The sequence below is a fragment of the Budorcas taxicolor genome, chromosome 13, assembly GCF_023091745.1.
Source record: "Budorcas taxicolor isolate Tak-1 chromosome 13, Takin1.1, whole genome shotgun sequence".
In the NCBI taxonomy this organism is placed as follows: Eukaryota; Metazoa; Chordata; class Mammalia; order Artiodactyla; family Bovidae; genus Budorcas; species Budorcas taxicolor.
Window position 1 is genome coordinate 70,059,835 of NC_068922.1, and position 15,341 is coordinate 70,075,175.

The 15,341-nt window shown below is 44.4% G+C and overlaps 1 protein-coding gene across 1 annotated transcript in view; it reads right to left on the reverse strand.

The window, feature by feature from the left end:
• Positions 1-15,141, reverse strand: part of CHD6 (chromodomain helicase DNA binding protein 6) — a 148,010-nt gene extending 132,869 nt beyond the window's left edge. The window contains exons 1-2 of the mRNA XM_052651301.1: positions 15,083-15,141; positions 436-956 (exon numbers count right to left, since the gene is read on the reverse strand). Of these exons, the coding sequence (XP_052507261.1) occupies positions 436-956; positions 15,083-15,115 (554 nt within the window). The 5' untranslated portion in view covers positions 15,116-15,141. The remainder of the gene's footprint in view (positions 1-435; positions 957-15,082) is intronic.
• Between the last annotated feature and the right edge of the window lie 200 nt (positions 15,142-15,341).

Sequence of the window (15,341 nt, forward strand, 5' to 3'; positions counted from 1 at the left end):
GCACCAGTACTACACAGCTCACAGCTAGGGAGTCTAGGCAGCCCTTCTCTGTCTGGAACTCTGCACACACCCCTGGCTCTCCCAGACCCCTGGCACCGGCCCTGGGTCTGTGCACGCCTCACCCCTGACAGCTGCCCCTCTGCTGTCTACACGGCTGCTGCTCCCCGCATCACTGCCCACCCCATACACACCTGTGACGTCCCTTCCCTGACACCCTGCGTGTGCTCACAGACTTTAATTCTTCTTAATCCAAAGGTAATGGCAAGAAATGGCAGGCACGGTATTAATTAAGGCTATCTTTCTCTCCTCAGGAGGTGAGGAGGTGGGTTTACTTTGGCCCAGAGTGGGGAAGCCGTCCAGGGGCTGGAGCCTGGCCACGGCCAGCCGGGCCGTGGACGCAGAGCCCAGGGCTGGGGCGGGAAGAGGGGGACGCACCTGGCCTTCCTGGCCTTCGTCCTGGCCGCAGCGTCGGGGCCGCCCCTCTTCTCTTTGGCCTCCCTGGGGCCCGAGGCCTCGCGGGGCTTCCGCGCCTTCTTGGTGCCGTCCTTCTGCTTGGGCTCCCTGGGCTCCTTGGCCTTCCTGGGCTCCTTGGGCTTCCTGGGCTCCTTCAGCTCTCTGGGCTCGCGCTTCCTCTTTGGCTTAGGCTCCCTGTCCTTGCTTCCCTTTGCTGCCCCTTCATGCTCCCCTGGATCCTTTTTCTTGCGTTTCTTCTTCACGCCTGTGCCTCCTCCACCACTGTCCTCCATACCATTATGGGACGCCGTTTTCCTGGGGAAAAGGGGCCCGGCCTCCTCTTCAATGTCATACAGCTCCTTCGGTGCTGGACAGTGACTGGCAACATCTTCGATCTTCTCCTCCTGGTCAGTGCTGTGGTCAAATGGGGAGGGGGATGTGTAGTCAAAATTGACAGAGGCATCAGACATTGGGGAGTGATTCGGAACTTTTAGACTTGACAACTGCAAGAGAGAGAGAAAGACAAGCATGTTATTCTTCCGCTGCAAGCTTCACACAAACAGTGATGTCAACTGTGAATGTATGGATCTGTTCTTCATCTCCTTGAGTGCCTAAAACGTGGTAGTTCCTCCTCTGCTCGGCCACAGTTGTAGAGCGGCAAACACGACGCTTTATTGAAAATATTTGCCTCTCTTGTGTGGAGCAAGGTCCTGGTGGACCAAGTTGTTGTTAGTATATTATGTAGGAAATGTGTATGCAAAGATCTAAAGGCTTTCCATGTTTTGCAGAAATCTGAAACACCTGTTTCAGCTCCAAGTCTAGAACCGGCAACAATGGTCTCCCACAAAATACCTGTAGATGCCATTGTGCTTATTCGCTCAGTCGTGTCTGACTCTTTGTGACCCCACGGACTGAAACCCACCAGGCTCCTCTATCCATGGGGATTCTCCAGGCCATCTTCCCAACCCAGGGATGGAACCCAGGTCCCCCGCATTGCAGGTGGATTCTTTACCGTCTGAGCCACCAGGGAAGCCGCAGAAGCCACTAGCAGACACAAATCCTGGGCACGCTGCTCCAACCCAGAGTGGCATTTACCATGCTAATACACAAAGTTACTGGCCGAGTGTGCTCCTGGATAAAGCTGATGTCAGCAGGGTGGTAAGGATATAGGGTCAAGCTCAATGTGTGAGATTTATTTCCCCCAATCTTCGCTCTCATCGTCAAGCAGCATCAACATTCAGCTGGTTTGATTTTCGAACAAGAACATCTGGTCACTCAAAACTGCACCTTTTCTTTTTAACTAAAAATAGTGTTCTGTATGTTCGTCTAACCTTGTCACCAGACTCAGCACCAGATAACCTTTGAAAGTGAAAGTTGCACAGTCATGTCCGACTCTTTGTGACCCCATGGACTAAACAGCCCATGGAATTCTCCAGGCCAGAATACTGGAGTGAGTAACCTTTCCCTTCCCCAGACAATCTTCCCAACCCAGGTCTCCAGCACTGCAGGCGGATTCTTTACCAGCTGAGCCACAAGGGAAGCCCAAGAATACCGGAGCGGGTAGGCTATCCCTTCTCCAGGGGATCTTCCAGACCCAGGAATTGAATCCAGGTCTCCCGCATTGCAGGCGGATTCTGAACCACCAGGGAAGCCTGCCAAAGATAACCTTTGGCCACTTACAAAAAAGCAAGTAACTGTACAGGAGCGTGCTTTACTGTAACAGATGCCTTTAGAAAGTAAGTGTCACAGGTGCTGAAGGCAGCCCTAAAAAGGACATTTCAAAGCTGATTTGGAGCACTGCCAAATAAACGTGCAGCCTCCTAACACCTAACACCACTTTTAAGGAAGCATCCCTTTGGAAGCAGAAGTTATGTCTCATATTTTCAGGTGTGGTGTCACAGAGAACATCTGTCATTTCATAACCACGCTAAGGTTGCCAGTAATCTGACAACAACATGGGTGCTAGTTTCAGGAAATAAAGAAGCAACCTACGGAGGACCTGGAAGAGACAAGCAGGCTTTCTAGGAGGATGGTTATAGTCACCATTGGATGATGGCTTAGCAGCGGCCCCATTTGTGAGTCGCCTGCTCTGTTAACATGAGGCCAGGCCTGTGCTGAAGGGCACAGACACTTGCCAGGTGGTGCGGTTTCCCTCTGGCCTCCTGGTCACCCCATCTCTGCTCAGACTCCCTGGCCCACCCTGGAAGTGACGGGGTGCAAAGCTCAGCTGCTTATTTCCCTTTCGTTCTTCCCAGCTCCCATTCTTAGCCTGATATTTCCAAACACAACACTGAGAATCCCAGGAGAAGATGATGAAAGCAAAGGAGGATTCTTCTGGATTTTTATCATAAACACAGTTCAGGGTCATAAACAAGCCTAAATCCAGAGGGAACTGGTCATTATGGCAGGACTCACTACTTGGGGAGTGAGGGCGGGGGCACAATTTAGTGTGACTACCTCACTGCTGATTCAGTACTTAAGATGGTTTAGGAAAAAGAAGAGCTGAGTAAACTTCAGAGAAATTTAAATCAATCAACCGTAAGAAAGTGATTTAGACGGTAAATCTTATGTGTTGTCCACCACAATAAAAAGACCACAAAAAGTAGGGAGGGAGGAAGAAAGAGAAGAAAACGGAGAAAGAGAAAGAAACTCAACAGTACGGTAACGGACCCAGTTAAGGCTGGGATCCTATGAGCACCTTTCCATCTCTGGGATATTACTAAATTCTGTGCCCGGGACACTTGGCCCTCAGGGAGCAAGTTTTTGCTTAGCATGCAAGGGTGGACACACTGAAAAAGGCAGAGACACACAGGTGTTTATTCAAAGAGGCTTTAAAAGACAACACACTGAAGACCTAATTCTAGCAAGGCAGTTCTCTGAAGCTCAAAGTGAGACCCTCTCCTCAGTTCATACCTCATGTTAAGGTCTCTCTTTTGGGGGCTTTCCAGTAAGCTGAGCAGGTAGCTCAGGCAGGTGTGGTAGTACCTAGGTATCCAATCATTAGGCAGTAACAGTAACAGCAGCCAGAGCTACTGAACACACATCAAATGGAGATACTCAGAACTACGCAAAGCATGTTTCATGATGTCTCCGATCTTTTCCAACAACCCTGCAGGCTTATTAGCACAATGATGTCTGTTTTGTGTAAGGGCAAAGGGAAGATTACTAACTGATGCTACGTGATGTGCCCAAGGCCATACAGCTAATGACCGAAGGAGCCTGGATCGGAACTCTCTGGCCAAAAGCTAATGTTGGTTTCGCTGAGCATTTGACGACACCCCTGGGAAGCAGACCACCAGACAAGAATTAACTACGCTTGGTCAGAAACCCTAAATGTGACAGTGTACTCAATTGCTTTGGGAGAAGATCAGGTTCTTTATAAAACTAAACACATACTTACCTGATGTCCTAGCAAGCTCACTCCCAGGAATCCCAGAGAGTTGTCTAGTCCACCTCTCACTTTACAGATAAAATAATCTGTCTTGAGATTTAGAGTTGTTGTTTAATTGCTAAGTCTGTGTCCGACTCTTTTGTGACCCCATGGACTATAGCCCTCCAGACTCCTTTGTCCATGGGATTTCGCAGGCAAGAATACTGGAGTGGGTTACCATTTCCTCCTCCAGGAGTTCTTCCTAACCCAGGAACTGAACCCGTGTCTCCTGCCCTGGCAGGCGAATTCTTACTAATTCTTTACCGCTGAGCTACCAGAGGAGTCAAGAGGTTTAGAGAGAAAAGGCAGTTTGTCAAGATATATTCCTAGGAAGTGGCACAGCTGGGACATCCTGGAGGGAGAAGGGAAACCCAAGACATGAGCACAATCAACCAGTGTTTAAAAGGCGGAAGTATCCCCAAAAGCAGGTATTAGTAAGCAAAAATATAAAATTTTAATCTTGCAAGTCAATAATTCCTCAGAATTTTTTTTTTTTTTTTTTAAATTTTCAAGAGACCTTGTTGGGAGCCTGGAAAAGTATCTGCTGAGGATTAAAAATATAAGACAAAAAATATTTCTTCCATGTATCTCAAGGTCAGCTGGGGGGTGGGGAGGGGAGGGAGGCAAAAGAGTATAAATGAAGTCTCTGTTTCAGCTTCCACCAAGAAGGGCACTAAATTACCCCTTTTGAAAATGGCCTTAAAAGGGACAGACGGCAGATGACTGACCACAGGAACAGTATCATTTTATATTACACTGACAGCTTAACCAGAATCACGCATCTAGGGTAACGTCAGGATGAAGCCAAGAGAGATGGATAAAACACACATCAATGTTAACTTCTAAACCACACTGATAGTAATAAAACATATTTCTTGGGCTCAAAATTAACAATCTACGCTATTCCTGGAAAAGACACTTAAAAGATCTGAATCTAGGTAAATAGGTTCCCAGACAGACATCCAAGGACAAATCTCGGGTGTTCCCCTGAAGAATCACGCAAGTCCTTGAAAGTCAAAACGGACTCTAAGAAAATCATCCATGCTACAAAATGTAGAGACCCTGAAAAAACTGTGCTAAGTGAAAGAAGTCACACACCTTGAAATATTGTCTAATTTTACTTACATCAAACGCCCAACATAGGCAAATCCATACATAAAGGAAGGTATATGGAGTTGCCAGGGGTTGAGGAAAGAAAAAAGTAGTGTCTGCAACAGGCATAAGGTTCTTTTGGGGGTGATGAAAATCTTCTAGAATCAGATAGTGGTGATCTTTACACAATCCTGTGAACAAACCAAAACCACCGAATTGCATGTTTTAAATATGGGATTTATAGAAAGTAAATTATATCTCACTTAAAAAAAATTCAACATAAGAATATACTGACAAGGGTCCTCTCTCTTATGTTGCTAACAGGAGTATCAGTTTTTTGGTTTTTTTTTGGCTGCAACACACAGCATGTGGGATCTTAGTTTCCTGACCAGGGACTGAACCCATGCTCCCTACAGTGGAAGCATGGAGTCTTAACCACTGGATCACCAAGGAAGTCCCCAGTGCTAACTAGTGAAAGCCTTTTTGCAGGGGAGAGTAGCTAAAATTTTAATCATGGATATGCTTTTAGGTGAGCAATATCTCTTTGAGAACATAAACTAAGGGAAACATTTAAAAACTCCAAAGTTTATATGTAAGAACATCTGATACAGAATTGTTTTTTAATAGAGTAAAAATAAATATTCTATTTAAAAGTAAACACACGGAGTTCCCTGGTAGTCCAGTGGTTAGGAACTCAGCGCTTTCACTGCCGGACTGCTTGGGTTCAGTCCCTGGTAGGGGAATCAGACCTCACAAACCACGCAGCATGGCCAAATAAATAAATAGAACATAAATATCTTATTTGTCAATCTTTAGGAAAATGCTTAAATTCATAGCACATCCACACACAATAACACTACACAGCCATTATTACACAAAGTTTTACCTGACATTTAAAGTTTTAGCTAACAACATGTGGGAAAATAAAAACATATATATATATAAAATCTAATTTTTTTAAATGCGACATCACCACTAGCTTTTTAAAATAAATTTTAGGATGCATACCATCATTATGTCTGGGAGATAAGACTGTGGGCAAGTTTCACTTCTTTTTCCTAAAACTTTCTCAAAGTTATTACCTACTTGTCTTTAATTGTTTCCCATGATTAGAAGCTTTATAGGACAGTGACTTTGTGGTGTTCCCCAACATTTTTGTGGCTTATAGTAAAACTCAGTCATGTGGTTATTGGGTGAAACGAATATTTTCAATTTGAGAAAAATAAGAAAGTCTACAAAATTGTACACGAAAGCAAAAATGACAATACCCGTGAACAGAAGAAAGAAGAAAACAAACAAAATATTAACAGTCATTTGAGGCTGTGTAAATCGTTTTTCTTTTTTAATACATAGACGTCTAGATTTTCAATAATGAGAATAATACTTTCATGTTTGTCACAGATAAATTTTTCACATGGATGTTTAGCAGAAAAATTTTAAAGACTTGAATGATAAACAGGAAAATCTGTTTGCCAGACAATTCATGCTCCTCCAAGTCATCAGGCTTCAGAAATCAAAGGGAGACTACGAGAGGTGCCAGCTCACGATGACATCTGACTGCACGCAGGGCACGGTGCGCTCCTCACTGGGGCCGGGCAGGCCCCCGCACACCCTTCACCCACAAGCGCGTCCTCCAGCTCCCACCCATGGTGAGCGGCCCCATGGGGCCCTGTTGCCAGTCTGCCTCAGGGCCTCCCGCATCCCCAGGGAGAAGACGGTGTTCTGTGTGCTGGTGTTTAGTCGATTCTTTTGCAACCCCATGGACTGCAGCGTACCAGGCTCCTCCGTCCACAGGATTTTCCGGGCAAGAATACTGGAGTGGGGTGCCATTTCCTTCTCCAGGAAATCCCCCCCACCCAGGGATCGAACCCGCGTCTCCTGCATTGGCAGGCAGGATTCTTCACCACTGAGCCACCAAGGAAGCCTGTGCTCTACGTGCAGACTAACTTAACCTAAAGAAATCAGTTAGATAGAAAAGTAAGCAGAAAAGCTTAGCTAAGTTTGAGACCTGTCTTTTTTTTCTTTAAGTCCAAATAACAAAAATTAAAATACAAAATAAGAAGCAATCGCTCCTATTAACAAGTTGGGTCTGTGGACATTTCAGGTGGCAAACCTACTTCCCAATTAAAATTAGAATTGGCTTATATTTTTGCCTTCTCTTTCATCTGAAAGAGTATTTCTCATAGTTACCTGACTGTGGAACACAGTAAAGACGGAAAACCCCACATATCCTTGCCTTTTTATGCTGCAGTTGCACTGGGACACTCATCATTCAGCACAAAGATTTGTGCTGAGATGGCAAGACTCATCTGAGGAGGGAGAGTGTCAGTGTGTGTGTGTCCCCGCTCTGTGCTGAGTTTTTTCCCTGCATTCAGCATATTCATCTGAGGAGAGAGAGTATCAGAGAATCAGAGTGAGTGAGCGAGCGGGTGTGTATGTGTGAGAGAGAGAGTGTGCGTGTGTGTGTCCCCTCTGTGTTCCTTGAGTTTTACCCCTGTATTCAGCATATGTGCTCTGGGCGGTAAAGCAGCCATTTCAATCCTGTGTCTCTTCTCCCACAGTCACAGCTGGTTAGCACCAGGGGAAGAGTTCCGTTTCAGGGATCTAAGCTGGAAACCTTAGGTATGTAAGGTGCAGGTGTCCAGGAGGCTCTTGGATATACTTTCCAAGAGAAATTTCCAGAAGAGTACATTGGACTGCCCAGGAAGAATGGATAAAGAGAGAAGAGGGAACAGGGCCTAACCTGAGGAACACTAATGCTTACGGTTCCCAGAGGGGGAAGAACCTATACACTATGTGGGAAGGAGCATCATCAGGCCAGTGATACAGCGGGAAAAGGGCAAGAAAGTGCGGCTTCACAGACACCTGAGGATGAGCGCATTTTAGGACAGAACGCTCACAGGTGTCAAATGCTGCTGAGGAGCAGGTAAGCTAAGAACTGAAGAGTGATCAACACATCTGGTGGTGTCATTTCTACAAAACACATCCACCCCAAAACCCTTGAACCTGGTCATTCCTGGTCCCCATCTCTATTTCCACATTAAAACAGGGTACAGGGTGGTGTTGGGTTTTTATCTTACAATGTTCCAGGAATCGTAGAAAGTCAACATCGCTAAATATATCTTTAGGCAAACTCAACCTAAACCTTGTCAATTCCAGGCAGCAGTAACAAAAATGGGGCGGGGGAGCAGGCAGATTATCAAATTTAGATGCCAACAAGAAAAGAGCGAGAGAGAGGGAAACCATTTGATAAGTGCCTGTTTGTTAACAAGTGTTGTTTCTAGAAACTACGAGTTTTATTTTCAAACAACTATGGCCTTAATGGAGAAACCAAAAGTTCAAAGTGATTCAGTTCTCTAAATCTGTCCAAGTGGAATGATGTTTGCTTCATCCGAGGCTAGGGGAGGCCTCTTCTAGAATGTTTTTGTGGCATCTTCTAAACTAAGTAGGTCAACAAATACAGAAAAATAAGACTGATTTCCTTTCTGTTCCACCTGGAATTTCACTGTAGGCTTAGGCTACCAGGGCCTCTGAGCCCAGAACTTCAGCAAACCCTGGCCAACCGCACTGCCACATACCAAAGCCCAGAAAGACCAGGGCCTAGAGTCAGGAACACCGCATGTGTGGACAGGGAATGGTGCTTTTCATACACCCTAGTCACAGCTACTCTGAGTATTCAGCACTGTTTTGATATCTGAAGGACAAAACAGATGCCAGCAATGATCATAGTAATACCTGATTTTACTAAGGACTGAGTATTCTTAAACAGATTACGTCTCTAAACAGCTCGAAGAGGAAGTATATTATGGTTCCAACTACAACTTCATCTTCTAGAGAAGCTCAGAGAGGTGAGTTAACTCGCCCAAAGTCACACAGCTCGTGAGCAGTAGACTTGCCATTTGAGATCAGATTTGATGCCTGGTTTTAAGAGCCACTGCTCTTGACTCCTTCACGATGCTGCCTCACGCGCTGGATACACCAAACTTAGAATCAGAATTAGCAAGACTCTCTAAGCACCTCTACTTTATCTCCATCATCCACTGCCCAGCACCACTTTATCTCCCTAACCTTTCCGCAGAAAACTGTTAACTCTTTCCTCTTCTATCCATCTCTTTACAAATCCATTTGTTTTCCAGAACAGAATGAGAGAATACATGAAGAATCAATCAATCTAGCAGAACGTTGAAGATTAAATAAGGGACCTCAGACTTTCCAAAACTACCCAGAAGGACCCCAAGATAAGGGTTAAAGAATATCTATTACGCACTTGGCAGCTACCAGAAGACTTACAACCTCCATCCTAAGGATGTATCTTGTTGGCACCGGGTACTGTATTTCCTTTTCCCTCCGCAAATGAGAACTTTTGATCTTTGGTCACTAAGTGTTATACAGTTTCTCCAAACTTGGAAAATTTCTCCAAAACTGTATCAGTGGTAAAAGGATGAGCTAGCTCATTAAGAAACCAGACAGTGAGTTAATGAGAAGACTATAAACCGTATCAACAGTGGAAAGAAGTTCACTGCTGTTACTTCTGCTTCTTTTCATAATGCTCAGAATACCAGCTTTGGGCTAGTTTTCCTGAGAGTGAATCCCAGTTAAATAGAGGAAGGCAATTCTCTGCAGCTATACTGACACTCGTCACCACTTTGATGTTGGCCCAAGGCCTCGTTACCAGAGCTCCCCAGACTCCTCTGGCCAGGAAGGGAGATGAGGAAATGCTATTTGCTGTTGAAACGTGGTAGTCTTTCTTCCAGGGTTTCCTACATGTAAATAGATTCAGCGTCACTTTATTCGTAGAATTTAAAACTCAGCAGCTTATTTCTGTTTTTAAAAAGTTCCCTTGTGTCTGTCTCAGCTAGTGACATACTGAGCGTTATCAGTAACATGAGCTGAAAGAACCACTATGTAATATATAATTATATATTTTAATTAAAAATTGTATCTGCTTAGAAATTGTATCTACTTTTTATTCTGGTACCAACAGATAAATACCATACACGGTAAGCCCTAGGATTCTAGTGAGGATGGACCTCGGAGGCCATCTAGCCCAGGCTCCCATCTCCTGGCCTCTGACACCCAAGCAAACGGCTCTCCAGCCTCTCCAGGGGCAGAGAGCTTACTGCCCACAAGGTACAGGACACAGCTGAGCAGCTCAACTTCTCAGGACGGTCTTCTTCAGCTGGAGCTATACCCTGGCCACCTGTAACTCTCCACATGTGTCCATACTCATCCTCAGATGAGACAGATAGATACAGTTAACCTCTTCTCCACAAGATCCTTCTAAATCTTCCCTTCTTCAGGCTCCATCATCTTAGTCTCAGCTATCATACCTCACGCAGTCAGTGTTCCTGTACAGTCAGTCACTTTGCTCTGACCTCTCAAGTATATGTTTCAGGGCACAAAATGAATTAAGGCAGTAACAAAAATGAAAATATGCTAAGGCATGTCCAAAGATCAGTTTGCAAGCCTGTGGACTGCTTTGGTGGGAAGGTTTTTTTTTTATTTTCATGCTTGGCAGCATCTTTCAGTTCAGGCATCTGTATGGCCTATCACCAGTACTTGGAAGAGAAGCAGCAGCAACTGCTCCACTTAATTAACTTGCTTCTCCACCCCACCTAACTCTTAAGTAAGAACCCTGTACTATCCATCAACACTGACTATAAGGTCTAAATGAAAACCCATCTCACTGAGGCTACATAATAGCCAGCTGACATATCAAAGGTCTTAATGTGACTGTGAAAATTCATGTTGGAATAATTTTGATAAAGAACATTTTTTTGTTTGTTTTGGCCACCTGTTGTGAAGAACTGACTCAATGGAAAAGACCCTGATGCTGGGAAAGATTGATGGCAGGAGGAGAAGGGGACGACAGAGGATGAGATGGTTGGATGGCATCACTGACTTGATGGACGTGAGACTGAGCAAGCTCCGGGAGCTGGTGATGGACAAGGAAACTTGGCGTGCTGCAGTCCACAGGGTTGCAAAGACTGAGCGACTGAACTGAACTGTTTTTTACTGACATGAAAGCTTACTTTAAATAGTGTTTAAAAAATTTAAATATGCAGACTGTTTTAAGAATTATAAATCTGCCCATATATCATAAATGACAATAGTTTGAGGGTTTGGGATTCTCTTCAAGTAATGTGTTCTTCTGAACAGCAGCATAATATTCCACTGGCACCGGCTATGATGTAAACACAGACCTGCCTCACAGACACTGCAGGATCAGTTCCAGACCACCACATAAAACAAGTATCATAGTGAAGTGCATCACACAGTTTTTGGCTTCTTAGTGCATATAAAAGTTATGTTAACAGTATACTGGACCCCAAAAATGAAATTAAAAGACGCTTACTCCTTGGAAGAAAAGTTATGACCAACCTAGATAGCAATATTCAAAAGCAGAGACATTACTTTGCCAACAAAGGGCCGTCTAGTCAAGGCTATGGTTTTTCCAGTGGTCATGTATGGATGTGAGAGTTGGACTGTGAAGAAGGCTGAGCGCCGAAGAATTGATGCTTTTGAACTGTGGTGTTGGAGAAGACTCTTGAGAGTCCCTTGGACTGCAAGGTGATCCAACCAGTCCATTCTAAAGATCAGCCCTGGGTGTTCTTTGGAAGGAATGATGGTAAGCTGAAACTCCAGTACTTCGGCCACCTCATGCGACAAGCTGACTCATTGGAAAAGACCCTGATGCTGGGAGAGATTGGGGCCAGGAGGAAAAGGGGACAACAGAGGATGAGATGGCTGGATGGCATCATCGATGGACTTGAGTTTGAGAGAATTCCGGGAGTTGGTGATGGACAGGGAGGCCTGACGTGCTGCGATTCATGAGGTCACAAAAAGTCAGACATGACTGAGTGACTGAACTGAACTGAACTGAACAGTATATTGAAGTCTATTAAAATAATATGCAATAGCATTATTTCTAAAAAAGAACAATGTACATACCTTAATTTAAAAACACTTTATTGCTAAAAAAAATGCTAACCATCATCTGAGCCTTTAGCAAGTTCTATTCCTTTTGCTGATAAAGGGTCTTGCCTTGATGATGATGGCTACTGACTGATCAGGGTGCTGGCTGCTGAAGGCTGGGGTGGCTGTGGCAATTTATTAATATAAGACGACAATAAGGCTTACCACATCGATGGAGTCTTCCTTTCAGAGTTTTCGGTAGCATGCAGTGCTGTCTGACAGTGTTTTACCCACAGTACAACTTTTAAAATTGGAATCGAGCCTCTCAAGCCCTGCCGCTGTTTTATCAACTAAGTGTGCAATATTCTAAATCCTTTGTTGCCATTTCAAACCTTCTTCACCAGCAGCAGTTTCCATCTCAAATCACTTTCTTTGCTCATCATAAGAAGCAACTCCTCATTTGTTCAGTTTTATCATGAGATTGCAGCAATTCAGTCCCTTCTTCAGGCTCCACTTCTAGTTCTCCACCACAGTTACAGTTATTTCCGCCACTAAAGTCTTGAACCCCTCAAAGTCACCCATGAAGGTTGGAATCAACTTCTCCTAAATCCCTGTTAATGTTGACATTTTGACCTCTTCCTGTGAATCACAAATGTTCTTCACAGTATCTAGAATGGTGAATCCTTTCCAGAAGGCTTTCAATTTGCTTTGTCCAGATCCATCAGAGGAATCGCTATCGATGGCAGCTATGGCCTTACAAAATACATGTCCTAAATAATAAGATTTGAAAGTCAAATTACTTCTTGATCCAAAGGCTGCAGAATGGATGCTGTGTTAGCAGACCTGAAAATACCATTAATCTCGCCATACAACTCCATCAGAGAGCTCTGGAGTGACCATGGGCGTTGTCAACGAGCAGTCATTTTTTTCTGAGCAGCAGGACTCAACAGTAAACTATGCTGTAAACACATGTGCTGTCATCCAGGCTACGTAATTTTCATTTAGAGACTATAGGCAGAGTAGATTTAGCTCAATTTTTAAGGGCCCTAGTAGTTTCAGGATGGCACATGAGCACTGGCTTCAACTTCAAGTCACCAGCTGAATTAGCCCCTAACAAAAGAGTCAGCCTGTCTTTTGAAGCTTTGAAGACAGGCACTGACTTCTCCTCTCTAGCAATGAAAGTCCTAAACGGCATCTTCTTCCAATGAAGGCTGATTTGTCTAAATTGAAAATCTGTTGTGTGGCGTAGTCACCTTCACGGATCACATGAGCTAGATCTTCTGCGTAACTTGCTGCAGCTTCTATATCTGCACTTGCTGCTTCACCTTGCATTCTTATGTTACGGAGATGGCTTCTCTCCTTAAACCTCATAAGCCAACCTCTGCTAGCTTTGTACTTTTCTTGGGCACTTGCCTCACCTCTGTCAGCCTTCACAGAATTGAAGAGAGTTAGGGCTTTGCTGTGGATGAAGCTCTGACTCAAGGGAATGCTGTGGTTTGCTTGACCTTCCACCTAGACCACTAAAACTTCCTCCACACCAGCTATAAGCCTGCTGTGCGCTCATCACTGATGTGGTCACTGGAGCGGCACCTTTAATTTCCTCCAAGAACTCTTCCTTTACATTCACAACCTGGCTAACTTCAGCATAGGAGGCCTTGATTTTAGCCTGTCTCTACTTCCCATGTGCCTTCTTCACTAAACTTAATCACCTTTAGCTTTTGATTGAAAATGAAAGCCAAGCAACTCTTCCTTTCACCTGAACACCTAGAGGCCGTTGTAGGGTTATTAAGTGGCCTAATTTCCATATTGCTGCGCCTCGAGGAATGGCTGTTTCTTGGGTTCAGAAGCCAGAGGAGGTGAACGGTGGAGGAACAGCCACTCAGTGGAGCAGTGAGCACACACACATTCATCCATGAAGTTCACTGTCTCACATGGGTGCAGTTCCTGGCACCCCAAAACAATTACAATAGTAACACAAAGATCATGGATCTCAGATCACCATAACAAAATAGCAATGAAAAGGCCTGAAATATTGACAGAATTACCAAAACGTGACACCGAGACGTGAAGTGAGCAAATGCTATTTGAAAAATGGCCCTGTTAGACTTGCTCAAGTCAGGGGTGCCACAAACATTCCATTAAAAAAAAAAAAAGCAGTATCTGTGACAGTAAAATGAAGCTTTCCTATAGTCCCCTTTTTAATGAACACGTAAGTTCTTTTCCATTTTTGCTCTTATAAACAAAGCAGCCATAAAGCCATACACACAGTTTTGCACACTTGTCTGAGTATACCCATAGCAGAAAATTCTGGCAGATGGAACTGCATGGTCTGCAGTGTTTGTCTGGTAACTTTTGACTCTAAAGAGCTAGGACAGGAAGAAATCGGGAGTGTAGACAGCCTTTAGGCAGCAGATGAGTCAATTATTTCCTAGAACAGGCTGCTTTAGTTTGGTTTCACAAGGACCTATCTGCTGGAGACAGAACAAAGGGTTGTCCTTGGAACCATATCCCTAGACCACCCTGTATTCGACTACTGAGTGCTCTATAGAAGCAGAGAGGAAAGTAGGTGGTCCCACCCAACCTCTGTGCACGGGTTCCAGCTGAAGAGCAGAGACTCAGACCTCCCCGGTTGCCAGGTTGTCATCAATTCTGTACAAGGAAAACCAGCCCAATTCCAGGATATTGAAGCTGGTCCCCTCATCTCACCTCCCTGGGCCTCACTGGTTTAGGTCTCTGGGTTGCTCTGAATAGGGAACCACCTGGAACACAGAACTATGATACCAACTGAAGAAAAAGATCTTAGCAGGATGGGTCACAGGGGCCAAATGTTTTATCAACTCCTCTCCCCTTCAGGAAACCAAACAGTGCCAAATTATTGAGAGGTTCACTATTTTCTGCAGGAGAAAACATCTCTTTTTCACATAGCTTATTTTGAGTCATTCTGACTTACAGTCTTCATTACAGTTATTCTATATGGAGCTGACCTGAGCACAGTACAAATCTATATATTAAGTCCTTCAGGACAGAGCTCTCAGTTACCATGTGGAGAATGGAAAACACAGGAATCAGGGTAACCACCAGAGGCTGAGAGAGAAGCCACAACTGCCAGCATCTCCTCTTGTTTAAAGAAAAAAACAGCAAAGCACCAGTATGAGCTGGATTCACTCACTTAAAAGATAGGTGATCTCTTACCTGCTTCTCTTTCTTCTGTATTTTCATTATCATCTATTAAAGGCAATTATTTTATTTCTGTAAAACATAAAAAAGGCAAAAATTATGTTAAAATCCACAATAAAACATTTCAGATTATCTCAACATTAGCTTTGGCCCATGAGGAAAACAGAGAATGGAGGATTACTTCCCCAGAACATTTACGATCAGCAATCTTCCAGCCTGACACTGCTGAGAGCCCTGTGCACTGGCCTAAGCCTACCTACTCCCATCCTGAGCC